General features: G+C 40.6%; 3 protein-coding genes across 5 annotated transcripts; 1 reads left to right on the top strand and 2 right to left on the bottom strand.

The window, feature by feature from the left end:
* Positions 1-854: 854 nt before the first annotated feature.
* On the bottom strand, positions 855-4746 carry ptger4c (prostaglandin E receptor 4 (subtype EP4) c). Its single transcript, XM_088311576.1, has 2 exons — positions 3898-4746; positions 855-1793 (listed from the first exon to the last, which is right to left on the bottom strand). Exons 1-2 carry the CDS (start codon positions 4744-4746, stop codon positions 1209-1211), a joined length of 1434 nt encoding a protein of 477 aa, XP_088167702.1. The 3' UTR covers positions 855-1208.
* pif1 (PIF1 5'-to-3' DNA helicase homolog (S. cerevisiae)) lies at positions 2069-25497 on the top strand. Of its 3 annotated transcripts, XM_088311574.1 has the most exons (14): positions 15957-16012; positions 16107-16127; positions 16764-17320; positions 18420-18543; positions 18758-18883; positions 20234-20387; positions 20497-20611; positions 21268-21374; positions 21457-21596; positions 22288-22394; positions 22529-22616; positions 23225-23370; positions 24621-24812; positions 25284-25497. In XM_088311574.1, exons 3-14 carry the CDS (start codon positions 16772-16774, stop codon positions 25332-25334), a joined length of 1899 nt encoding a protein of 632 aa, XP_088167700.1. In that variant the 5' UTR covers positions 15957-16012; positions 16107-16127; positions 16764-16771; the 3' UTR covers positions 25335-25497. The 3 variants fall into 3 exon arrangements, with proteins under 3 accessions (XP_088167701.1, XP_088167699.1, XP_088167700.1); XM_088311575.1 differs by lacking the exons at positions 15957-16012; positions 16107-16127 and adding an exon at positions 2069-2708; XM_088311573.1 differs by lacking the exon at positions 16107-16127 and having other exon boundaries at positions 15949-16012.
* Positions 25498-25853: 356 nt separating this feature from the next.
* On the bottom strand, positions 25854-27448 carry LOC148326186 (cytochrome b-c1 complex subunit 6, mitochondrial-like). The gene is made up of 4 exons (XM_088311231.1): positions 27282-27448; positions 27008-27061; positions 26272-26433; positions 25854-26190 (listed from the first exon to the last, which is right to left on the bottom strand). Exons 1-4 carry the CDS (start codon positions 27327-27329, stop codon positions 26158-26160), a joined length of 297 nt encoding a protein of 98 aa, XP_088167357.1. The 5' UTR covers positions 27330-27448; the 3' UTR covers positions 25854-26157.
* Between the last annotated feature and the right edge of the window lie 35 nt (positions 27449-27483).

Genomic DNA, 27483 nt, shown 5'->3' with positions numbered 1-27483 from the left:
ATTTTACATTCATATCGTCTTTTGCACATATTTCATTGCCCATTTAATTTTACAATGTGATCTTTGTCATTTACTCGTTAGCACAATTAGCTTTTGTTTGTGCTGTAGCACCACCTGCTGGCTGAATAGGAACATGATAAATTGAGAACGTTTTCTCGATAGTGAGCTCATCAGCGTGGTTTTAATTTTTTTGCACACGTTCAACGTCACAACGTGTACATTTTTCTAGAGTTGATCGAAACACAAGTTTGATTAAAAAAAAAAAAAAAAAAGACTGACAATTTGTATACATTCAGTCGTCCATGTCTGCATCACTTTTCTATGGCACAGAGAAGGTTAGCAGCCTGTGTCTTAAAAAGTTTAAAAAGTACATCTCGACACCATCAGGCATTGTGTTAACACACAAACGTCACACGAATTGATCCAGTGCATGTTAAGTTTGGTTTGTACCCATTGGGTATAAAAATGATCGGACACATTTCCTTTCTTGGAAATTGGCACAGAAGTTAAATGCATTTTTCACCCCAAGTGCACCTCTTTCACAGTGTCCACGTTTCTCAGAGGAACTTGAAGGATCCAAGAACCTTCATATTTGTCACATGGTTAAATGTTTGTGTTGTTATCTCACTGAGAATAAAATGGGGGGGGGGAATACACGCATCATTCACAGGATCACATGCACGCGCCAATCCAATATAATACAAGATGATTGCTCTATCAAAATTCTGCCTTAACAAGATCATAATCCTCAGTTTTGAACACCAATATGAAGAAATTTGTATTAGTTCGGTGCTAATTTGCACTTCCTCGTGCAAAGAAGCATCTCAATTGGTTGCCCTTCTCAGCTTCATAATATAAGCAAAACATTTGTAACACCTGTCACTGTGAGGCAGTGTTCATCAAAATGTTATTTTAGCCAACCACTGTGCCATTGCTCTTTAGTGGGTCATCAGAAGTGTCGTGGGGAATTTTACTTTTTATTTACTACAAATATTGGGTCGTTGCTCATCACTCAATGGCAGAACGTATAAATGTTCATCCACTAGATGGCAGTAGGTACAGAATGAGTATCTACTTTTTACCATTCATACAAAACGATTAAAAAAATGTGAGTAAATCGAGATTAGATCATCATATTTCTATCTGCCATGACATTTTTCAAATATGTAAAATATGTGTGTTGGCTCAGTGCATTTTGGGATTCTACATTAAAGGCATTTCACTGACTGACAGGAGCTCAGGGTACTAAATGTGCACGTGACCATCTCGCCTGTTCTGACATGCGCAGAAGTGAGCTCTCCGGGTGAGGCCTTTGCCAAATCACCCGGTTGTTGCTGCTTCGCATCAGCCTCTACTTCGTGTTCGTCTTCGGCCACCGCACTCGCTTCCACGCTGAACGGGTGAAAGTTGACCCGAGCTGTGTCGTAGTCCCACGCGTGTCTCATGGCGAAGTTGGTGAAGGACGGCAAGTCCCCGGTGGCCGCTCGCTGCCCCGCGTCTTTCCGGCGTATCGACGCGTAGCTGGTGTCGTTCGTGTTGAAAGACGGAGGGGAGTCCTGACCTCCGACCCAGCCAATATGGTCCCCGCTGCTTTCTTTCATACGGGTCACCGCCCGCTTCAGCTTCCCGCAGCCTTTCAAGAGCAGGTTCTTCCTGCACAGGATGTACACCCACGGGTCCAAAATGGGGTTGAAGGAGGCGAAGCGAATGGCCAACAGGTCGCTGCGGTAGTCTGGGTTCCCTCCGGCGGAAATATAAGCAGGGTCATAAAGCTGATTCACAAAGATTCTCACCTGTGACACGAAGAGAAAGACAATTGATATACAAGTAGCATCTTAACTCATTCACGACCAGCCCAGTAAAAAAAAAAGGATTTTGACGTATTTATCCGTCAATGGTATTGAATGAGTTAAAGGGGAAGTCAACGCAAAAAAAAAAAAATCTTAACATGTTCTTTCCAGCCCCACTAGTGGAAACACGACATTCTGATTAATATTGTCTTTGTAAAAAATGCATTAAACAGTAAAATCCGCCAGTTTTTTTTTTACATCTCAGGGGGCCACCATTTTGTCACATCTGTCGACTGAAAATGAATTCACACTTGCTCAGGGTTCAGCTAAGACCCAATTGTGGCTCAGCTGCAGTCAACAGGTGAGCCGTGATTGGTCGTTCCCTGAGCAACTGTGATGTGATTTTCAGTTGCCAGAAAGTGACAAAATGGCCGCCCCTGAGATGACTAAAAATGGATTTTGCTACTTAACTGATATTCTACGTTCACAATATTAATCAGAATGCCATGTTTGTACTGGGGAAGCCACTTGTAACATATTGCAAATACTTTTGGGGAGGGTTGAATTCCTGTGAATAGGTAAAGGCTTGCTAACGAAGACGAGAAACAAACAAAAAAAAGACGGACTAAGTACTGACGGAAGTGGGTTTCCATTCATCAGTGTGATCGTCACGACCCGGATCAAGTACCGACGGACTACTCAGTCCATTATTGATGGATGCCCTTTTCGCTAAGAACTGACGGAATAAGTGGAAGTGCACCGAACAGCCTGCCATAAACTAAGAGAAGAAGAAGAATGCGTCGAAGGCGCATCAATAGTCATGGCAAGTTGGTTTCCGCTTCCACATGGATTTCCGAGGCACATGAATCCAGCAGGGTTGTGCCTTTGGCTGCAATGTGACATGGGACTTGAGTTAAGGTAAGCCCTTTAAACTTTAAATTACAACTTTTTGGTGTTTTAGGAGTTGAAACCGCAGCAGGCATCCCCCAGTTTTCTCCCGCTTTACTTAAAAATATTGCACTAACTTTAGCATTTTAATCAATTTGGATTTCTCATCTGTTGGAATATAATGTGTGTGATATTTATTAGTTTTTTTACATCTGCGATTACAGAAGTGCGGTTAAAATAAAGACGACGGATGACTTGATAATGACGGACTGACAATGAATGAATGAATGACGGGTGCCCAGGCTGCTGACAAATGACGAAAGACGCACCGGCAAAATTTATTAACGCGCTCACCTCCGTCTAAAGTTGATGCTGCTCATGACGGATCAGCAAAAGGGAAGGCTGCGCCGGCGAGAAGAGCGCCACTGCCTACTACTGGAGTGGATGTGCAATTACAATTTATTGTAGTGTGGCGGAAAAAAGCATGTCCCCCAGGTTCACACGCGTTCCCCTCCGCATCGCACCCCCCCAAGGGGGGCCCACCTCACTATTTGAGAAGCACTGCCCTAGATGGATACTCCAGGATATTATCCCATTTTCAACTTTTTAATGTCCAAAAATATTCAGTACATATATGTCGTTGTTCATCTATCAATTCTTGTGAGTCAGTGAAATAAGTGCTCTTACTTCCCCCCCCCCAACATTTTTGGGAAAACAACTTACTTATTGGCATGGCATTTGTAAATACTGAAGTCATCATTTGTAAAGCATGTTTCTGACATGAATACTCATTTGCATATAGTTCGTATAGACCTTCTTAAGGTGACATAATTCAAAGTGTTGTCATTTAGATAAATGCTATCGACAGAACAAAAGTAATGCCGAGATTCGCATCACTTTAAAAAGTGTTAAATCATTCAATGTCGAACTGCAGGTTTGTATCAGAACAAGAAAATACCTCGCAAAATGATGATGGGAAGCACTTTATAAGAAGGCATTTAAAAACTATATGCAAATGATTATTCATGTCAGAAACATGCTTTATAAATGATGACTTTAGTATTTATAAATGCTTAACAAATTCTTATTGTGTACTTATTATTAAGTGTTACCCATTTTGCGTTTCTACTGTCAAATGGGCCCCCAGAGGACTCCCATCGTATTAATTTTCTGCAAAAATAAATCCATCCAAAAATTGCTGGCAAAGAAAGGGGCTTACCACTAGAGGGATGGAGCACACCAAGAAAACGATCGTCATGAAAACAAGCAGCCAAAACATTTGGATCTCCGCCGCCGAGGACACCGACTGCAGCCGGGGGAAGCGTCTCCTGGAGCCGCCCTGCTCGCACGCCTCGGCCCGGACGATCCCGGTCCTCTGGTTCATGCCCACCAGCGACTTGCACACGGCCAAGTTGCACAGCACCGTGACGGCGATGAGCAGCAGCATCACCCCGCCGTAGAGGAAAGAGTAGCAAGCCCCCAGAGGATCCGTCGCCCTCCAGTCGAGGAAGCACCAAGTTCCCGGGAAGTGCCGAACATGCTGACCGAAGCCGAAACTGGGCATGACGCACAGGACCATGTTAGCCAGGTAGACCGCGAGGAGGGCGAAGCGCGCCATGGTCCTGTCTATGTGCTGGGAGTAGAAGTAGGCGTGATTAATGGCCAGGTATCGCTCCACGGCCATGGCGCACAGAATGGACATGCCGGCCGAACCAAAGAAGAGCATGGAGAAGGAGAAGAAGTGACATAGAAGAGCTCCGCCGGGCCACCGGCTGGCCACGTAGGTGGCGATCACCACCGGGCTGGTGAAGCAAGTCCCCAGGAGGTCCGTGATGGCCATGCCGCACACCAGCGTGTAGAAAGTGGTCTCCTTCTGCTCCTTCTTGGAGACGCACAACACCACGATGGCGATCACGTTCCCCAGGACGCCCACGGCGAACATGGAGGCCGAGGTGACCAGTGAGCGGGATTCGAGCCTCAGCACGGGGAACGCGCTGTGGTTGTGACCCAGAGAGAGAGCCGGCTCCGAACCGTTCGTGTCCAACGCTGCGGTGTCGTTGATCATCATTTAGAAAAAAAAAAAAAAAATGAAAAGAAACGACAACAAACGCGCTAAACACTTTTTACTTTTGCTATTGCGGCATGTCATACCAAAAACAAACTAAATGCAGAAAGAGCATCAGGTGCGACTCGCTGCTCACTTCAAATGTTTTTTTTTTTATCCCGCATGGAGGTGCGCTTGCTTGCGTGTATACGATCCGATTCTGTGCGGGTATTTAAGCTCGATGCTGATGTCAGGACTGTGACGTGCATGCGGGCTGCATGCGAGCGCCATCCGCTCCCCGTGGATCTCATTTCTACAAGCAGAGTCAAATCATTAAGTGCGAAGCATTTATCACAAGGTCTCAAGGGGGAGAGAGGGGCCATGCCTTGTATTGTTAACTCACTGAAGATACAACAATAAACACATGAGGGACGAGGGGGGGGGGGATATGCATCGATGACAACTTTAGACACACTTGGACAACCCTTGATTGGTCGCCAATCTAAATGGAGTGGACATACACTAAATACACAAAATCATGTCAAAGCTAAAAGGTAAGCTGATCTGCAATGTTGTTGCAGAACCATCTTATTTTTGTGCGCTCATCTCGTTTTGAAACAAGATGAAATCGGTGCTAAAACTTGTGAAAAGAACAAATGAAAATGCGGCTGCCTGAGTGATAAAGGGGCGTATCATTTCGTATTCACTCAAGTGAATGAAAACAAAAGCCTGAAATCCACAGCACAAAAGAGCTTTTCTGGCATATGAAGTTTTTTTTAATTGTTTGTGCTCTGATTGTGCAGTCCATCAAGTTGATTGTTATACCAGTTCTTGTTAAACTTCCTCAAAAATACAATAAATGCTGAAGTGCAAATATCAGGCGTTGACTGTAGTTTTAAATTGTAATAACATCAATCACCACAAGAGGGCAGATGTCTTATACTGCCCATTCTTACAACGGGAGTAGGGCTAATAATTTTTGGGCGGGTTTTGGAATATGTTGGAAAAACATACTACCTCAATTATATTCAAATTCTTGCTCTTAATGTCAGTTTTGTGTTCCGCAGTTTTGTGCCATCCTTGATTACTATTTTTATGTTCCAAACAGTATGTGATCATCGTATTTGCAATTCAAACCCTTTGCGGTTCTTTTACACATACCATGAAAAAAATCATGATCAAAAATGCACGTATGCACATTTTTGGTCCATATTCAAAATAACATTTATGTCATCCATTTGATTAGGAAGTGAATGAATGAATTTCTCCTTAATTCCCACTGTTCGGATGTGCAGAGCAGGTTGTCGTCCTTCAAACATATCGTCTTTGACATGCAAGGGCATTGCGATTCTGCCATTATCGTCCCGGTTTGTCTACCTGACTAGCCATAGTGTGCTATTTCTCTTTGTGTCCATCGTCGGATTCTGGCAACATGAGGACAAATGCCGTTAATGAGTGTGTGTAACACAGCATCCGGCGCAGGTACATCAGGGAAATGAGCCTTGCGCTCTTATTTTGTGTCCCCCTTGAGATCATGCAATGAGAATAATAACAAATGGCTGCTTGTGTATGTCTTAGTTCAGTGTTCCAACCCCCCACCCCCTCTTAAAACTATCTGTTGCCATGGTGATTAACATGGCTGATGAATGAGCACCTGAACTGTATTTGTTTAGCAATTATTGAACTTCTGATTGCACATCCATTAGCACTGTGGATTCACTTCCTGGGCTATTCATTTCAGGACTTTGCTCAGCTAAAAAAAAAAAAAAAAAGACACGTTTGTTAGTGTCGTGCGTGAGAGCCCCCATTTTAGGATTAAGGCCAAGATTTATTTTTTTTTTCTCCGCCCATTCCCATTTTAATGCGATTGACAACGACATCGCTCAAAGTGTCCGCTAGCATGTTTGTAAGACGAATGTTTGTTTGCTTGAATCAAAATGTCGTCATTATTTCTTATGATACTTGATTATAACATACTGTCTTGACAAAATTAAATCAAATTAAAAAGAGTCATTATTATTGTTTATTTTTTTTGCCGCACTTTGTCTTTGGATGCACACTGCGCTGCTCATTCTGCTGTGGCTTCCTTAGCCACCTGGGGGCAGTATAAGAAAGCTCAGCTCCTCTATCGGATCCTCAGTGCGGCAATGAATAACAAATGCCTCGGAGTATCGTTATATGGACGGACAAATAATTACTCATATCTTGAAAATTCCAAAATTCATAAACCCCTTTTTGGTCGAGTCAGATTCAACGTTGTGGCTCGTTTCTATCGGCTCTTTCCCAACGCTCTTAATATGGATTTGTTTGTTGTGCCGGATATAGAATTGCCACATCTCACATGTGTCGCACTTGGACATAAAAACACACACACGCACACGCACACACTTGGGAGCTACAGCACTGTGAAAATCCAAAATCGAATCTGTGGAAATGAAAGAATTTGTCATATGTAACGGAGGAAGGATCTGTCTGTTAGCGGACGGCGGCGGTGGCGGAGGCTCTCCGTCTCTGTCTGCCTAAGTGGATTCCTCCTCAGCGATGACGGAGGGAGAAGAGGCCGAGAGAATCCCTCTACGGAGTGTTTGTCAATTTGTGTCGGCCCTCTCTGCTCGAATAACCCACAAACGTCAGTAGCGCTGATGGCCACATATACTGGATAAAGTTCTCGCTCTCTCGCTGGATACAAACTCACATCTGAGGGACTCGTGTCCACCTTCAGGTGAGTCCTTATGAGGAATTATTGGCTCATACGTGCACGGACGTCATCAAAGGTCTGTTTCCTAATCCTTGCGAGAAATCATGAATCAATCTTTTTACTTGTGGTCGACTAAGCCAAACACCTTCCCCTCACTAATAATAACGTAATAAAATTATACGATTAAACCATAATAACAGCAAATTATTATTTTTTTAAATACATTTTTTTCCGGGCTATAGCCCGCTATTTTTTTTTTCTTCGATTTTGAACCACGCAGCTAATACAACAGTGCGGCTTTTCTGTGGATTTTTCTTTCACCAGTAGGGGCGCTCTATAGTTCAGAAAATGCGCAAAATAAATCTCAATTTTTTTTTTCTCCTCTTGGGTCTGTTCTGTTTTAATTAGTAAAGTTGTTGCCGTACTAAAAGGCACCGTTTTAAAGAATCTGTTTATGTACCTTTAATGCGCATTCACAGTACAAAATAATTTTTATTTATTTTTTTGATTTTTTTTTTTTAAGTGTTGCGGTGCGCTTTGTAGTCCAGAAAATACGGCATGTGTAACAAACTGTTCTACATTTACTTGAATTAGTTGCTTTCAGCTTCACACAGATTAGTGACCCCTGTTTCCCAGTTTGAGGTATCACAAAAGCAAAACACATTTATATCAGTCAATGTTTGTTTTCACGCCCCCCAAAAAAAAAAATTGAAAAAAACCTGTTTTCTCCACAATTTGGTCAGAAACGTGTTTTTGGTCAACACAATTCATGTTCTACTGCTGATTACTAAAGAACAGAAAAAGCTAGAAACAAACTGATTTTTTTTCCAATATTCTGTGGGTCAAAATGCTCACGAGCATCTGGCAATATGGAGAAAATTGTTAGTTAACTTTTGAGAAGTGCAAAGGCATATATTTTTCCAGTGAGTTCTAAGAGTAATGTAAGTCAGACTAATGTCATAATATATCCATAATCGTCAAACATAGCGAGTAGAATTTCTTTTCTGGCTTTGGGTGATTGTATTAGATGTGTCATGGCGCCATGTGGGTGACTTTAATTGGCTGGTGACGCTTCGCAAGTCTGACGTCGTCACATCCATAGCCCACAATCGCGTTGACGTCATCATCTCCTGCATTTCATCTGTTCTATGGCCGCCTTTCTACAGTTGACACCGCAATCATGCTGCTCCTTCTACCGTAGTCGGCCGGCCAGGCTCATTACCGCAGCCCGTCAGGGCTCATTTACCATCTGCGCTCGCATCTCATTTATCCGTTTCTGTCTTTTCATCCTCTGCAAACCTTTTTTTGTTTCCCGCGCTAATTTCTTCTGAAAGGCTTCAAGATGCCACGTCGTATTGTGATCCGTCTTGTGCTGTCCACTTATAGCGGGGTTTTCAGTTGATCTGCAAGGTTGGATGGTCAGCGGAAAAGGATGGACACGTCCAACCGTTCATTTTCAATCTCTCTTGAGTTCATTTTCACAGTTGTGTGCCATGCAGCTGCAGGATATTAGACGTTTCGATCATGTCAAGCGCAGAGTAAATGAGCCACATTGATGACAAAACAACGCAGCCGCTCAGTGGGATTGAGATCTAGAACATCGGCCCTGACGTTCGCTGTGTCTCTGAACAGCATTTATTTTTAATGTGGACACACAACTACGAGGGGAGATACTCTAAATCTTCTGATCCGAGACACAAATGGATATCGCGACTTCCCTTTCTCCAATTTGTTCACATTTTTCCGAAAGCAAGTATCACGATCCGATACGGATCCCGATACTTGTGTGACGATCCGATATGTATTGCGATACTTAAATAGTATAAAGTGTTAACCTTAAAATGTGTATTAAAAAAACAGAGGCATGTATCGGCACAAAAATATCGCGATACATAAAACGATATTTTTTTTTCCTAGCCCTAATCGCAATTAATAAAACTAAAATGAGTATTTTTATTTTTTTACATTATCACCACATTTAAGTGTAAAAAGTTAACTGCTGCATGTTAAATTATGTACTCAACCCCAGAGAATTTTGCATTTTTCTAGACAGTAAAAGCATAATATTTTGAGAATTATGTTAAAATATGACTTCGTCCCTTGTTACTTTGACATGAATAATTTATCCCCCCTGCAGTGGACCCAAATATTTGAGATCCTCCAACTTGGATTGTCCGCGGTGTGCGCCTTGTTGGCGAATTTCTTCACATTTACACAATGTTTGCAATTGATTTCTTGGTCTACGTGGCATTTTTCTTTTCTTATTGATGTCACGTGAAGATTTGATGGGCTTGAAATCCTTTTGTGGCCTCATCCCAAACTGTTTGTCAAACGCTATGGGTGGCAATGACACATTATTTCCTTATTGCATGCCAGATTGTCATGATAATTATTTTTTTCTTTAATGTCCAAACTGATATCATTGCTTTGAATCGTGATCATTTTTTAAAAATTATTCATGATCGCAATGAAGCAGTTTATTGCAATACAAAAGACTTAATTGTGGATCACATTTAAAGCAATTCTTTTCGTTTTCCATTAATCAGTGGGTTTTCTGTTAAATTAAAAGTAGTCAGGAGCGTCTTATCCCCCATATGTATTACTAATACGACTCCAAGCAGTCATATTTTCTTCTCCTCTTTCCCTTGGCGGAATTCTCAAATAATATTAGTCTGCCATGCTGAAGTACTGTATGCTATTGTCTGGCCCACCTGTTCCTCTTTGAGGATTAGTTACACCCGATCCAAATTTGTTGAATAGTGAGCCAGCGAGAGGAATAAAATCACATTATGTCCTGGATTCCTGCTAAGCGGCTGAATGAGTTTATTAACATTTTGCAAAGAGTGGGATGCATATCGGATTGCGCTTCATGAGGAGTAGGTGGCAAAGGCACATCATATTTCGCGGGGGGTCTAATGAAAAGTTATTTTACGCAAGAAGGAGCAGACAGATAAAATATAAGACAAGAGACATGCAGGCGGTTGAAGGCGCAGAGGGTTAAAATCCGGAATCCTGATGAGGGGTGGGAATGTGTGGGAGGTCAGCACTAAAAGATGCACGGATGACCAACATCAAGGCCGGCGGCAGGCTCTAAAAGCATGAGTGTGAGAGTGAAAGACTGGAAAGTGTGCGTGAAGAAATGTAGGAGGAAAGGATACCTTCCCGAAGCACCTTTTTTTTTTTTTGCATATCGCTCCCCTGGGCTGATCACGCTATGAGAATGTCCTTATGAAAATTCATACAAAGAAAGGACATACAACAACAAAGAAATAAACGGTACTACTTTATCAAGTAATATCACATATTACGGCATATTTCGACAAATACAAGATAAAACGGTAATGTATGTTTAAAAAAAAAACAAAATGGTCACGTTAACGTTTACGTCTCATCTCTCAGTCATAGTTAACTCATTTACTGCCATTGACGGCTAAAGACGTCAAAGAACCATTTTATTTTTTTTTACTCGGCTGGTAGTGAATGAGTTAATTGTACCTGAGCTAAAATGATGACAAAAATGTGTTGTATTTGGAGTAGCAAAATCAGAATAACTGACAAATTTGCTGTGGTCTTTTTATTTATTTTTTTTCTTTTATAGAGCTGGATATAGTCTATTAAAAATTGTAATTGGAGATCAGTCATGGAAGTACAAATAATTTCGTACGCAACCAATTTTCAATTCATTTTGGGAAAGGATTTGATGGAATTATTTATTTTTTTTAGTAATTTTTGTATAAAATGGAAAAAAAAATAAATACAAAAACTATTCTGAATAGATTTTTGCCCCAAATGAAAAGCAAGAGCGACACTTGCTCCTTAGCGAATTCTTGTATGATCCATTCCACACGAATTAGCAGCCCAAACCTTCCACAAAGCAGGCCGCCCAAGCTGGAAAATTCACACCGCTCCAGGTTAGTCCCCCTAGGCCTGGTCTACCAAAAGCACTTTATTTGCTGATTTTTAAACTAACCGGGCAGAAATAGCGCCCCCTAGCAGCTCACTGGGAATTTAACGGAACGTCCAGACGGCCCAGCCCAGGCCTGGCTCTGCGTGTGACGTCACTTTCCTCCTATACCTGTAGACGCCGTTCATAAGTTTGTGAGGGTATGAAACTCACTTCCTAATTGGATTGCATCATGAGTCTGTTTTCCCGTATTAAATCTGCAGAGCTGCAATCTGCCACGAGGCAACTAATTAACTGACGTGTATAAAAACAGTTAAAGAACAGCCACACTGCCGCTTTGTCATTCTGCGTGCCCGTTGTGATTTGGAGTGGCTCGTTTTGTTTTTTTTTTGTATTATTTATTTGATTTTAGTGCTCAGGGCTTATTATTTCAAATGACAGAGCGTTTTACATGAAAATGTCACAATGCTGCCTTCAAGATGTGACAGCTCATTTTTAAGGAAACAAATGGAAGCAAAACAACAACAACAAAAAAAAACTTCTTTTTTAATGCTGTACTGAGTAATCGAAACATTGAGTGACAAATTTCATTTAGGTTTGGAAGCAAATCATTATTCTGTGTTTGCCGTGGCAGCCTCGTTTATAATTACATTGTTTCCCTAAAGTCAAATCGGATTCCAAAAGTTGATTGACACTTTAATTCATTTTGGTTTAATCATCCCTGCACTCTCTCGCACGTGGCAACTTAAAGGGGAAGTTTTGCGGTGTTAAAAGTAAGGTTAAAATCAAGCCTCACTTCACTAACCACCAGAACTCCAGTTGGTTGTTTTTCTTCGGGTGCGGTGGTTTGTTCTAATTCAAAATAGTACGCCGTGGTTCAGAAATAATTTTACACGTGTACTACTGCCAGGTCATGCTGAAATTTTGAACAGGCAAGACAAAAAGTGACTTAAAAAAATGCAAAGCCCCTTTTAGCCTGGTTTTAGAAATCTGTATTTGTGAACCCCAATTCAACTGATTTTGATTTAAAAAAAAAAAAAGGGAGAAAACACAAGTCTAGTGCATTCTAGTCAAGATGATCAACAAGCGCATATAACCGAATCTCCACCACTAATTGTGTGTGTGGTCCCCCCCAAAACAAACATCTGTTGTAGTTCCAAGATTGGCCTGTGAGTGGCAGCAAGGTGCCACGTGGCATCTAGACAGCCCAAAAATGCCAAAAAGAAAACGTAGCAGTAGAACAAGAAACTCAACAAGGAGATAGCAAGGTAGCAACCTCCGTAATTTGTGATCTTGATCTTTTTCACCTTCCAAATATTTTAAGACTTCCCGTTAACAACTCAGGCTAAACTTAGCTCCTCCCCATCAAACAAAGATTTTCGGATGTATCACTTCAACATACTTCTTCCTCCATTTGTGAAGGGCAACACAAGACATCTTTGCTGACTTTGATGCCAAAGTGGGGGGGGGGGGGGGGATTTTTTTTTGTAAATACAGAAACTTCATCCATTTTCTCTCCAGTGAACTTCAGCCGATTTGTGGCTCCTTATTGTCACATTTAACTATTACGTTTCTTGTGCTCTTTGTGAACTAAGATGCCACAAAAACAAAATTGTAATAAAAAAAATAGTTAGGTTTAACCTGGGTTATTAGTGGAAGTTACAAAGGGTCTTGGCCACACAAAAAGAAAAAAAAAAAAAGAAGAAACCGCTCAAGCTAACAAACGATGGCGGCCGCTCCACCATTAGATTACATACATTTTTTTTTTTTTTTTAAATAATTTCAATTGTTGAATAATATTTGAAAATTGCATGCGCCACTGCCACATTTTCCTTCTCCTTTCGTGCACCAATGGAACACATCTCGTGCTCTTTCTTTTAATTTTTTCAAATCATTTATTCATTTTTCCCTGACATTAGAGTCATGTTCATCTCGCCGACTTCCTAATCAAGCACATATTTCGAAGGTCAAAGCACACCCGCACATGACACGTCAGCACCCCCCCCCCAAAAATCTCAGATGACGTTTATGCAAATGCAACCAGAGTCGAAATCATCGGAGTCTCTGCTTCGCTTTCAGCTTGTCCCATTGATGGAGCGTGGAAAGCTGCTTGTTTCTTCAGCGCCGTCTCAAGGCTTTTGCCTTCTCCTACGCACATACAAAGCCTCAGTAACAGCCTGACTCACTGTCATTCTCATTGTATGTGCACAGGATACTCAGGTGTGTTCCAAAGCCGCCAACGAACGTCATCTAAAATGCGATGATGTCATGCAAAAAATGGGATTTCTTATTCCTCCTGCGCTGTGAATGCCGACCAAATCGTTTGTTTAACTTCAAGCCGATTGTATAAAAGTGCAATTAGGTTGACGCTCCCTTTTTCAGTGTCACTGATGGTGAGTCATACGACCTTTTATTATGGTCCGGAAGTTATGAGCCCGTATTTCTGTCGACATCGTAACATCTTCTGGGTGCCGTTTGGGATGATGGCGATTGATGCGGCTTGGAAGGCGTTTGGCTTGCAAGCAAGGTTGTTTGTGCGCACAAATTAGACCGGTGAGGTCTTAGAGCGCCGATGAGTTGAATATGCAAATGCCGGCGTGGTTTGTCACGCCAATTTGGAAATGCAAAGACCCTTTTTGTCGAGCAAAGGAATTTGCATTGTGATTGCAGACGTGAACTACGAAATGAATTATGAAATGGAGTTTAATTTTGTCATTTCATCTCCGGGCAAGTACTTATTATGAGTTGGCTAGAGTATACATTTTGTGTGTTTTGTGAGTCATGCTCAGCTAACCGCAACCAGTCACCTCTTCCACTGAGCAAACGGAGGAAATTGACGTTTATAGCTGGAGGGCAGCATCATTGTTACATAAAGGTCAAATTGCATTTGAGAAGTGTGTCTTCTCCACTATACGATAAATGTCTCTTGTTTCAAGACTGACTCTTTAGACGTCCTCAGCCAACCTAACTTTGTTCTCGGCGACATAATGGACGACAACGGTGCTACGCGCATCATTTGGAGCGGTTCAGAATCAATATTTAGCTCATAAGACACAAACACAACAAATGTCAATGGATGGGATTATTTCATGTATTATTATCTGCAGATCGCTGCAAACGTTTTGCTCGGCAAAGTTTTTGCGCTGACCGGACGACCGTAATATGCTGACGTCATCGAGGTTCCTTTGGGGCTGAATTTTGAAAATGTGATTCAGTCAAGAAACAGTCCCATTGCTCATAGAGTTCACGTTACATGGGCCAGCAGTATTGATTCTGAAGGCCCTGGGCAGATTACATTGTCATGGCAACATATAGAGGCTGAAATCTTATTAGACAAATAAATCTTACGTCCACATGCGTATACTGGAAACAGCGCAGCCAAGAGAGAAATCAGAAAAGAGGAAAATAGACGCCTGGAAATAAATTGATGCAACAATCAGAATTGAGGTTTTAAATGGGTGCGTGTTTGGCCTAGCAAAGCATAAAGTGGGTGCTGTTGTTTTCTCAGACCGGGAGGATCTGCTGCAGTATGAATTTGAGTTAATGTCAATGTCAGTGTATTAGTGTGTGCATGTGGGTGGAGTGGGGAGCGTTATGATTTCTAAATGGAAGGTTGGGCAGATTCTCATGCCTTGGAGCTCCAGTAAATTTCAGGGATAAAAAAACCTTACCTGTAAAGATGGCTCGATATTGTCATATTGTTCAATGTCAAAACACTGGCTTATGAGTCATTGCTGCGATTTGATGATGTTGCAACTTATATAAAAAGCATTATTCACACTGTCGCCGCAGTGGCACCAGAATATATATCACACTAATGATTAGAGTGGTAGAAATGAGGTGAAATTTGCAAATATGGTTCCTTCTATGCCATCGGAATAATAATGACCATCCCACTCTCTCAGCAGTAATGAAAATGTGTTTGAATGCATGTTGCCGCCGACTGCAATTGAGGCTGTGAGCGCAAAGTAATAAGAAAGAAAGAAAAGTCAAATCTCTCTGTTTGTAGGCTGTGCCTCTTCGAAAACAAATAATAATTCCATTTCCATGTAATAATGCTTCAGGGGTATCTGATTAGTTGGAACAAGGAGTTTTAAACTTGTGATTCAGAGGTAGAAATGTCTTGTGCTGTTTTGGGTAATAGTGCACACTGTCTACCAGTGCACTGTTTACTATAAATGCACCATTCTTTACAGTTCGTACACAGGCAGTCGCCCGATGTTGGAGGCACCTGCTGGTGGTAAAATGAACTTATTTGTTCTGTTGGATAATTAGAATGCTCTTCAACGATGATAAAACCGCAAAAGTGTGTTTATATTACAGTGATAGTTACTAATAAGGCATAAGTTAAATTTAAAGTTACGGCACATGCACTGATCGGGTATGTTGACTCTTCGTGTATTTTACGTCATTATTAAAAGTAAAATGGCGTATTTCCCTTGCTAAAAACAAAAAGAAACTGAAGTTTTGCGGCTATTTCCGTAAATGCTGACATATTGTGACGTCACAATTTGTCCTTTGACAATTGGTCGGGAAAGTCACGAGGGATTTTACTTTCGCATTGTGACTGGCTGCATATTTAAATCGCCCCGTTTTGATTGGCTTACAGTCTCCATATCTGATTGGGCGAATGTGTACACGCTGTCTATTTGAAATCGCCGTTTCGCGTTTTGCAGGAAGGTATACAGGTAAAAAGATTAATATCAGCAATATATCTACCGATGCATTTTTAAAAAAAAAAACATTTATGTTTCGTTGTTGCATTGACGTAACTGGATGAAGCACTGCAGCTCGCGTCATCTTGTAAGTAATCGCCTTGTATTTGTCAAGAAGTAAACAAACAGTCCATTGGATTGAAAGAACAATCCCACCGTCTTTTTAAATACAAATGGAGAAATAAAATAAATACAATCCATGACGTTAGAGTGGGGAAAGTTAACTTTTAATTAAGTTTTAGTTAACTTTTTTTTTAAATAGATCCTTTAGAATTCCGTTAACCCATTTGTTGTTAGATTTCGTAACTGTTTTCAGACTGCCAACGCGACTGACTTTCAAAAAGCACGAAGCAAGAACAACAACAAAAAATGTAACCATTTTTAAAATGTGTTTTGAAACTTGTAGCAACTTTTGAAAACTCCTAAACAGGCAGAAAATGTCACACGGTCAGAAAAACATACTGCCTAGCTGCAAAGTATATTGTGAGTTGCTAAATTCACTTGACCAATACCAATACAATATATAATCAAATATGAATGAAGCAAACCCTTATTATATTTGCAAATAAAGATGTGATGATAAACTAACTAATTCAAATCTTTTTTTTTTTTTTACTGTGATGGAAATATTTGTTGATTTACTCTTATTTTGAAGAAGTTCTCTGTGATTCTTACAAGCGTTTTCCCAAATATAACATTTTTTATTTTTATTTTTTAAATTAAGTTTCTGTGATGTCTGGAGGCGAGGACAGCGGGGCTCAACTGCAGTGTTGTGTGACGACAGAGCACCTGAACGCCTCAGGACAAGCCACCCGGAGGCAGGTCATCCGCAAAGCTTCTGTTCTCCTGGGTCGCAATGAGTTTCAGGAGCTCATCCTTCGCGTCCACGATGGAAGAGTGCCGCAAAATTATCCTCTGAAAGACTTCAAACTGTTCACCAAGTTCGCCCGCGAAGGGAAGTGCACTGTCAAACTGCTCCCCGAAAACATCCAGGTACTCCTTTCCAACTGCCCCCCTGACCAGCTCAGCCTCTTCCTGAGGACCCTGAGCATCAAACACCAGGCCGGGCTGTCTGGCAAAACTCTGAGCGGGCGAGAGAAGCTCAAAGCAGGCCTGCCCCGCAGCTTTGAGGCCATCAGCCCGCTTCAGCAAAAGGACATCGAGAAGATCAATGAGCATCGAAGTAACGTGGCCCCCAAAGGTCTTTCGGAGCGCACTAATCGGACCACTGGCGCAGGACAACAGGTCAAAAGGCCAAGGAGTGACTGTAACTTTAGCCCTGTGAGTACACGCTTTCAGTATGTTGCGATAACACCTCGAGGCCAGAGCCGACTCTGTACGTCATTGTGCGAGGCCTGCGAGCTTGCTACAATTGTTCAATACTACTTATCCTTCATAAAAATGATAATCAAATGCAGACGTAATTATGTAATGCAATGAGGTGGCCTGGTCGAGCCTGTTAAGCAAATTCAGACATTTGTTTCTACAACGTAAATGCGTTATTCATATTCGAATTCTATAAGAATTGTAATGTGGTGATAAATGCCTCATGTTGCCATGCGGGAAATCTCGCAACCACCCGGTTGGACATATTTTAGCCACCTGAGCCTTAATGCCTACATATTCTCACTGTTCAAACTTGTAGGGATGTGCGGGTGTAAAAAAAAAAATATATATATATCAAATTCGCGGCCATTTTTCAGGGGGATTTTGTCAATACATGTATATAAACACTATCCTTAAAGGGGAAGTCAACCCTAAAATTTTCGTTGCAATTATATGTTCCGTGCAGTCCCACTTGTCTAAACACGGCATTCTGATTAATATTGCATATGTGGAATATGAGTCGAGCAGTAAAATCCACCTGTTTTTGGTCATCTCAGGGTGCGGCCTTTTTGTCACTTGCTGTTGACTGAAAATGATATCACAGTTGCTCAGGTAACAAACAAACAAGGCTCGACTTCAGAAAACAGGTGATTGGTCGTTACCTGAGCCCTGAGCAATTTCAGCTGACAGAAAGTGACAAAATGGCTACTCCCTTGAGATGGTTAAAAATGGGAGGATTTTGCCACGTACCACAAACACGATTTTAATCAGAATGCTGTGTTTAGAATTGTAGAGGTGCATAGAACATAAAATTTTAATGACAATTTTGGGCTTGACCTCCCCTTTAATAAGGAAATAAAAAAGGAAAATTTCCGCAATTGATTGAATTACTAAACAATAATGCATTGTGAAAACTATCTGTGATATGCCGGTTAAATGTCATAGTTCATTAAAAAAAAAAAGTCAGATGAGACTAAAAATGGCTTCAATCTTTTCCTATATTCATTATGCGGTAATAACACTACGATTATTACCGTCTTGTGATTTATTTTAGGTGAAAGCCAACCCCAGCAAAAAACCCGTCCTCTCTCTGCCGTCTCGTAAGTTGAACAAAGGACAGGCTGCCGTCCTCAGCGCTGTGCTGAGTGGAAAGAACGTCTTCTTCACGGGCAGCGCAGGTATGAATCCATTCTTCTATTGCACCTGCAGCAAGGTTGTCGGCATGTTCTTCATCCTCCCACATCCTAAAAACATGTTTCAAACTCAGAAGCAGGCGTGTGAAGCAATTGTGAATGCCTAAGAATAAAAACATGCATTTAGAATTGTGTTTAGGCCTCTCTCACTTCTTGTGTGTGTGTGTGCGTGTGTGTGTGCGCGCGCGTGTCTTTTCAGGCACGGGGAAGTCCTTCCTTCTGAAGAGAATAATTGGCTCACTTCCTCCCAAGAGCACCTTTGCCACCGCCAGTACCGGAGTGGCGGCATGTCACATTGGAGGAACAACACTACATAACTTTGCAGGTCAGTCAGTCTGAGTTTCTTCTTTCTAATGAAAGTTAGAATTGACAATGAGAGTTTTGCTTAAGTTGTATTTTTATTGAACTCTACTGGAGGCTTCGTTAGGATATTGGAACACCCTCATTAGCAGGGGTGTCAAACAAATTTTCTTATTTCCCCTCCGAGGGCCATTGTGACTTTAAACACATAAATGTATGGTCCTTTAAACTATTATAAATATACACACCATAATCCAGGAAAAAAATAATGTTCAACTGTTTTTTTTTAATTTATCTTGCTGTTAATAAAATTTAAACCAATTTGCACTTTTGGTCTTTTCGCAAGAAAATATCAAGTCGACATGATTTGCCTTTGCGGGCCACTTAAAATAATGGCGGGCCGGATCTGGCCCCCGGGCCTTGAGTTTGACATCTTTTGACTTGGAGCAAAACAAGAGCTGCATTAAAAAAAAAACCTGAATGTTTGACACATTTTTTTGAATAAAGTATTACTGATATTATCTGGCTGCCATATTTGTGACGCCATTTGAAACGTCACATGATTTTAACGTTTCGCCCCTTCGGGTCATGCAAGCTTATTATGGTGGATATTATTAGCTGAAACTTGTCAGCCAATCAGAGAAGGGGCTCACCAAGTACTAGTGAGTAGTAGATTAAATTAAATGGTCGGATGTGTTAAGAAATGATGATGATATACTGTTTTCCTCTAATTTGAGTTTTAGCTGTCCCACCCCCTCAAAAAAAAAATAAGCAATGTGCTTTGGTCCTCTTCAGTAGCACTTGAAGATATCTTGTCAAACAGATACAATTTAGACCGATGTTCTGAGCCGAGACATGCTTTGCGAAAATCTGCGCGCAATTGATGATACCTAAAAAAAAAAAAATAATGTAATTGCTTGTAGATGCCACAAGGGGGCAGCAAAGCACTTCAATGCCATTAAACCAGGCTATGGCCTGGCAAAAGGACGTTTCTCCCCTCAATTCAACATAGTTGCTTGGCATCAAAGCAACATTTTAAATTGCACACAACTGTGGCCTGATTACAAAAAGCGGTGAAAAAGTGACTTTTCGTAACTAACCGAGGAAAAGTCCAAAAGATTCACAATTAGACCAATATACTTGGGTTCACGCAACAAGACATTTCTCTAATACCGTACTGTTAAGTAAAGTTAAATGCTGTAACTCTTGTTCTTCTTCTGTGGGACAATCAATGTCATTTTGGACTGTCTTCCGTCATCCCAGATCTTTATTTTCGATCCATTATCTTCACACTGTGACATTTCTAATTTGTTTTACCTTTGTGCCTCTCTTCTGCGCATCATCTACCGACGCTGCACTTCTGACGTGCATCTAGGCATTGGCTCTGGCTCGGCCCCGCTGGAGCAGTGTATCGAGCTGGCCCAGAGGCCTGGGGTGCTCCGGCACTGGACCAGCTGTCGACACCTCGTCATTGACGAGATCTCCATGGTGGACGCCGCTTTCTTTGACAAGCTCGAGTCTGTGGCCAGGTAAGATCCATACATCTTAATTAACAACATTCTGTAATGGTGACGCATCCAGTTAACTTTTTATTCATTTATTTTTAGTAGCCACTAAATATTTTCTCCCTGTGCACAGGTCAGTGAGGAGGTCCACCGAGCCATTCGGTGGCATCCAGCTGATTATTTGTGGCGATTTCCTTCAGCTGCCTCCTGTCTCTAAGGGAAAGGAAAAGGTCAAATTTTGTTTCCAGGTACAGATAAATGATACTCTCGCAAGTTTATGGGCGGCAGTTTTGAAATGGGGTTCATGCCTCGCACTTTTGGTTTTAAGCACTAATTCCTGACCTGCATTCGTCACAAGATATTCAAGACGCTTGATAATTTCCCTGAATGGTGGGAGTCGAGTTATTGAAGTAAATTCATCCATGTCAGTCTTTGAGTTCAAACTAGATTTAAAAAAAAAAAAAAAAAAAGAAAAAGAAAAAAATATATATATATATATATATATTTGTTTATTTTATTTTTGAATTTTTATATATATTTTATAAATGTTTATTATTTTTTGAATTTTTATATATATTTTATAAATGTTTATTATTTTTTAAATTTTTATATATATTTTATAAATGTTTATTATTTTTTAAATTTTTATATATATTTTATAAATGTTTATTATTTTTTAAATTTTTATATATATTTTATAAATGTTTATTATTTTTTAAAATTTTTATTATATTTTTTTTTTCATTTTGTATTTATTTCAATTTTTATTTTATTTTTTTCTCTCCACAGATCAATTCATTCGTCGTACGAACAGTTTTAACAAATATGATAACAGGTTCGAAGTCTACATGTTCATGCTTAGCAATACTGGAGTTCATCTAAAATGTTGCTTCTTCTTCATTAGGCCAAATGTTGGCGTAAAGTCATCCAGATCAACTTGGAGCTTACAGAGGTGCTGCGACAAACAGATCAGACCTTCATCTCCCTCCTCCAGGCCGTAAGGGTGGGAAGGTAAATTTGTAATCGAATCTCCTCCGAGCGCCTTCCGATACTCAGATTTCTTCGGCCCAATGACTTGATCAACCCCACACAGGGCGACGGAGGAGGTCACCAATAAATTGATAGAAAGCGCCTACCGTCAGATCGACAGGGATGGTATCCTAGCAACCAGGCTGTGCACACACAAGGAAGATGTGGAGCTCACCAATGACAACAAGGTTCAGCAGCTGCCAGGTACGACTCCTTTGCTCTCGCTTTCGATTCGATTCTTGGTTTGTTTTACTTTCAAGGTCGTTTTCCGCTGCTCTCAAAAAGTTTGCGTCATTTGGCTTATTTGTAAGAAATCTCAGAATCACGTTCAGTGTTTCAATACTTTTGGCACCAAGTGCTATTTATTCCCTAACAAACATCCTTTGGCAATATTCTGTCTGAGGCTTCAGACAATAATTACCACAGTTGCAGATGCAATTAAAGGGGAAGTCAACCCCAAAAAATTATTTTCAAAAAATATCTTCTATGTGCTTTCACTTGTCCAAACATGGCATTCTGATTATTATCGCATTTGTGGAATATGAGTTAAGTGGTAAAATCCAGCAGTTTTTAGTCATGTCAAGCGGGGGCCATTTTGTCACTTCTGTTGACTGAAAATGACATCACAGTTGATCAAGATTCAAATAATGACCAATCATCACTCGGCTTCAGAAAACATTTATTAATTTTTTTTTTTTTTGCTTATTTCAAATATTCATTTCGAAACCGATTGGTCGTTTCAATGGGGAATGATGATTTGAGGTACAAATGTTATGAAAAAAAAATGATTAATCTCATTTCTTAAGGCACCACAGTATTCAACTTTTTAGTGCATTTGTTTCTAAAGTTTCAGCTGTAACTCATAACGGTATTTATGTGCCTTCTTGTTCATCAGGGTCAACGCGAGTGTTCGAGGCCGTAGACAGCGACCCGTCCTTGGTGAGGACTATCGACGCCCACAGCCCTGTCAGCAGACTGCTTCATCTTAAAGTGGGAGCGCAGGTGAGTGTTAGTTTGACGTGCATGGAAATGCGCCCCCTCCCCATAATACCCACACCCTCCACTCAATTGTCAGCACGCCAGCTGCTAATTAGAATTTTGAATTTCTGTTGCAATGTTTTTCTTTTGTCGTCTAGGTCATGCTGACAAAAAACCTGGATGTCTCTCGAGGCCTGGTGAACGGAGCCCGAGGGGTTGTGGTGGCGTTTGAGTCTGGCAAACACGGTTAGCTCGCACTTATTTTATTATTGCAAGCTTAGCTGGGAACATTTAAAGGTTATCTTCTAAATGTATTTGGGAGAATTTTAGCCAGAGTGCCCGGTCAATCTCCAAGGGTTTTACTGAGGAAATAATAATAAAATAATTGGTATTTTCCAGTTGGAAGTCAGACTTTTTTTTTTTTTTTTTTTTTTTAATTTAGAAATTTGGGTTGACTTCTTTTTCATGGACCTTTTTAATTAATTAATTATTTTTGAATTTTCACCCCTTAAACTTCAGATTTTTTTTTTTTTACTAAACACTTCAAACATATTTACTTAAATGCCTTTTTAAACAGTAGGTTAAACATGCCCGATTTAATTTCCACCTTTCTGACAGAATTTGTATCTAAAAACATTATTTCAGTTTCAATTTTGACCCTCCTGTTGAAAACTCACTAAAACACTGCGTGATGTTGGAGACAAGTGGTCTTTTATAAATTTTGCTTAGCCCTATGGTTTGGTCATTGCAAATTGAAGGGTATATATTTTTTTTTCCACTAAAGGAAAATTTTAAATTACAGTTTGTAACTGCTCATTTGAGAAAGAGCTGATTGGTTGCATCCCACCTTCCAGGACTGCCACACGTTCGCTTCCTGTGCGGCGTCACGGAGGTGTTGAAGCTTGAGCGCTGGGTGTTTAAGGCCGGGGGCGGGACCCACCTGAGCCGACAGCAGCTGCCACTCAAGCTGGCCTGGGCCATTTCCATCCACAAAAGCCAGGTGGGCTACTAAGTTTATGAACAAACGATGGAGGTATGACCTCACGTTGCCATAATGGATGAGATGATTGCGCAACTTTTGCTGTTTGCTTTTCTCCTGGCTCCATTGATGCATATATATTTAAATGATTTGATTTCCTAGTATTCCGTCAGTGTCCAAGCTCGTCTGCCCTGCCAAAAGTGCCTTTTTTTTTTTTTTTTTGATTAGCGCGTCCTTGCTGACCTAAAGCGTAATCACTCTAATTCAAGGTCAAGATGTTTGTAAATTTCATCAAAACGTCATGTCTGCATGTCAAACAGGGCCAAATTGTAACAAATGCAAAAAACACCGGTGACAGGGTGACGCATAAAAATGAATCGCGTTATGATCCTCTGACTGAATGGAAAAAAAAAAAATGAATCACAACAGAATAGAACGGGGACATAAAAGTCCAAACGTTGCCATCGCCCTCAGGAGGGCTTGTAAACTCGGCCTTTAACTTCTCACGCGTCCTTTCCCAGTAATGGTGTAAAAACGAAGCACCACCGTCCAACAGCGTCAAAAAGAAACTGATGACTTCTCCTTGACGTCAAACATTTTCAACCTTCCAGAGCGATGTCCATTGGACAAAATTCCCTGCATGAACAGGTGGAAAATTAATCAGTTAACACAAAGCCTGAAAAAAAGAAAAAAAAAATTGTGAATTGTTTTTGCTCATGTGTTAAGGAAAATGGAAAATATTTTACTTTCAACAAACAAAGCAATAATATAATGGAGGGTAAATAATTAGTTAGTACATCATGATTTAATAAATCACTTTAATTATTTTGCCACCAATGGGCAGTATAAGAATGTTTGTCTACATGTGTTGCGCCACCGTTGTGTACATCTTGTAAATCAGCATTTTCCAATTCCAGCTTTATCATTCTGATGACCCGAGAGTAATAAATTGTTGTTGTGCCCGCAAATCACTCTGCTGTCTTGACGGCACGTTTCAATATCCTGACCTCAGAATAACACTACAATTGGTTTGAGACAAAAAAAAGGGAGGGGGAAGCCCTCAAGGTAATTGAGATCATTTGTCACTACCTCCGTGTCAGCAATGTTTAATCGACACCAGAGAAAGCAAGGCGAAGCATACATGTATCCCTTCAGAGATTACTTGGGGGAGCGGTGATCAGAAGAAGACAAGTCGGCATGGGTAGAGTGCGCCACCCAGTCGACAGTTGCATCAACAAGCCGCTTAATGAGTTTTCCTTCATTTCTTTCAGGGGATGACGTTAGACTGTGTGGAAATCTCTCTGGCGCGGGTGTTTGAGAGCGGCCAGGCTTACGTGGCCTTGTCTCGGGCTCGGAGTTTGGAGGGTTTAAGGGTTATGGATTTTGATCCCCGTGTGGTTCGAGCAGACCCAGACGTTCTCGTTTTCTACAAGAAGCTGAGGAAGGAGAGGCTGCTGATGCAGGTAGGTTAAGAAAGCCGATGTTTGAGTTTATTTTTATTCGGCGCACACCCACAGACCGAGAATCCATCTTCTCGTTGGATTGTGAACTAGCGTTCAAGTACCTCATTGTCAGCCGTGAGTGAGCACATGTCACACAGAGACGGCAAAAGAACAAAGTAAATAAATGAAAATGGCAACTAGTGTCTGGAAAGAGGCTTGCATGGGCACTTTAGAGTGCCTCATTGTTGCGGCCTGAAAAATCTCCGGGACCACCCGATGTGTCGAGAGCAGACACTAGATTATTATTTTTTTTTCTTCACCATTTTGAAACCTCATTTTATATAGGTGACTTGTTTTTCATTCATTAAAATTTGAGAGTTGTCGATATTTTTTTCACGTTATAGGGATATAAGACACAGACACAACACTTTTTTCAACTGCAAAAAAAAAAAAATAATAATAATAATCCTCTTTTAATTTTTGTGCCTACAGACTGCCATCGATGACTACGCCATCCTAAGCAACAAAGAGAATTTGTGGTGAGAATAATTCTGCACCATCTGGACGTTTCTGCATCATTGCGTCCCTATTGCACGTGCCACAATCTGGCCACTTGAAAGACTTGTACTTACACTGCCATCATGTGTTCAGGAATGGGATTTCTTTTTAAAATTTTTTTCTTTTTTTTTTACCCGCCCTATTTATTACGATTGTGTCAAATAAAGTTTTTAGTTAAATCCTATTTGGATTTTTGTCTGAGGCTTTAACATGTTTGTCAGCATGTAACATGCACCAACATCCCCCCTAATTTTTATTTTTAACAAAATCTATATTGTCTTAAACAGATCCTTCATGATTCACCCCACCACAATTTCTATGTAGAAATCTGGACTGAAGTATTTCTGTAAAATTCTAACAATTCAAAATGCAACTAGTATAAAAGTATTTGTACCGGTACATAATTTTACCAAACGTTCTGAAGCACAAACCCCTCACTCTCACTCTTCCATCTCCTCCACACAATCCTTCGAACTACTAAAGTGACTTACATGGATAACCTGGTAATCAAAGACAACATTTATTGATCGTACTGGTCCACAAAGAGAAAAAAAAAAACAACACAATCCTGTGTTAACAGAAGTGCCTGTTCTTTTTCTATATGAACTGACGACAATGAAATTGTGAAATCTTGAGTCCATACGAACAGGTCTTACTTTATGTACAACTGCCTCGCACAACATACGCAACGTACATAGTGGAAAGTGTGTTCATCCCGGGATCTCCATACAATATGTATTAATATAGAATAACAATTTGCAAGTACTCTCCTTATTTTACAGTCGTAGCAGTTACGTTGATCACACAGCTACTTCACGTTGTGGAAGAGTTTGTTGGATACCTGCATAGAAAAGGTGGACAAAAAAATACATTAGGACACACAGATAGATTCCGGTATCTTCTCTGCATGTACATCACATACACAGTGGTCACGCGCATGCAGGAAGTCAAAAAGCTCTTCTGTGCACTCCTCTGTGGTGTTGGATTTGGAGTTGACGCGAGTCTCGCAGAGCTCAAGACGCTCCTTGTAGTGCACGCAGTGTTCCGTCTCCTCACACTTGGCACGGATTGTTTCTAAGGGGTCCTGGAGGGGACAAAAAAAAAAAAAGTATAGAAATAATCTTAAATATAATGTTAACAAGGAACTTGTGAGTGTCCTGTTTATTACATTTGATTAATCGAGTAGTTGGACGTTATTAAATGCAGGTATTATTTTTGTCAGCTCGGGATTGGCATCCTCACGTTCTATCCAGTTGGTCCAAAACGCTGCTGCTCGCCTTCTAACGTCAGCTCGTCGTAAAAACACATTTGTATTCGTCTTCATTGTTTTTAATGTTAATTGAATATTTTACGTCTGATTTTTACTTCATGCTCAAAACATTGTACGCAGCTGTGGTTGTTTTTAAAAGTGATCTATAAACAAAACTGAGTTGAGCTTGATTATAGTATCTGTGTGACTGAGTGCAATGGCTTGAAAAGCCAATTTTTTTTTAAAGTGATTCAGTCACTGATTCGGTCATTGTTTTCCCAAATGCAGATGTTTGCAAATGTCTTATTTGGATTAAACACAAAAGCTAATCAGTCTGCTTTCATTAAAGACTACATAAATCGGAGAATTTTAAATTTAACAAAAATATGAATGAAACATTCGAACATACCACCAGATCTGCCTCTTCTTCTTCCTCCTCTTCCTCTTCAGGGGCATCTTCCTCCTGGTAAGTAACATTGTTTAAAAAAAATGCATTTTTAATTTAATTAATTAATTTTGAAAATTAACAAATAGTACATGTAAATGTGAAAGGGTGATATACGGAGCTGTCAGTGCACTGAAAATAATACGAATCAATGTAACCTTATCTGCGGTGCAATCCAGGTTGAGTCTTAAACACACTTCGAACCACTCTACAAGCATTATCCAATTTATTCCTTTACCTCGTCTTCGGGGTTGCCGTTAGTGAGCATTTTTCTTTCGAACACCATGATTATTGGCCTGAGATTGTCCCCACACTTGCTAGAAAGAACGCAAGTCCTTGAGCGCCTGCTTGATCAGCTACCGTCGACTGGAGGACATAAGGGTCGGTCACTCGCAGGAAGCGTCGAGAGGCTCACCGGAAATACTCCGTCATTGGTCAAG

This window comes from Idiotropiscis lumnitzeri, chromosome 12 (genome assembly GCF_059441095.1).
Source record: "Idiotropiscis lumnitzeri isolate Australia: NSW breed Sydney's pygmy pipehorse chromosome 12, RoL_Ilum_1.0, whole genome shotgun sequence".
Lineage (NCBI taxonomy): Eukaryota > Metazoa > Chordata > Actinopteri > Syngnathiformes > Syngnathidae > Idiotropiscis > Idiotropiscis lumnitzeri.
The sequence above is the reverse complement of the archived record's forward strand: the minus strand, read 5'-3'. Positions and strand labels throughout refer to the sequence as shown.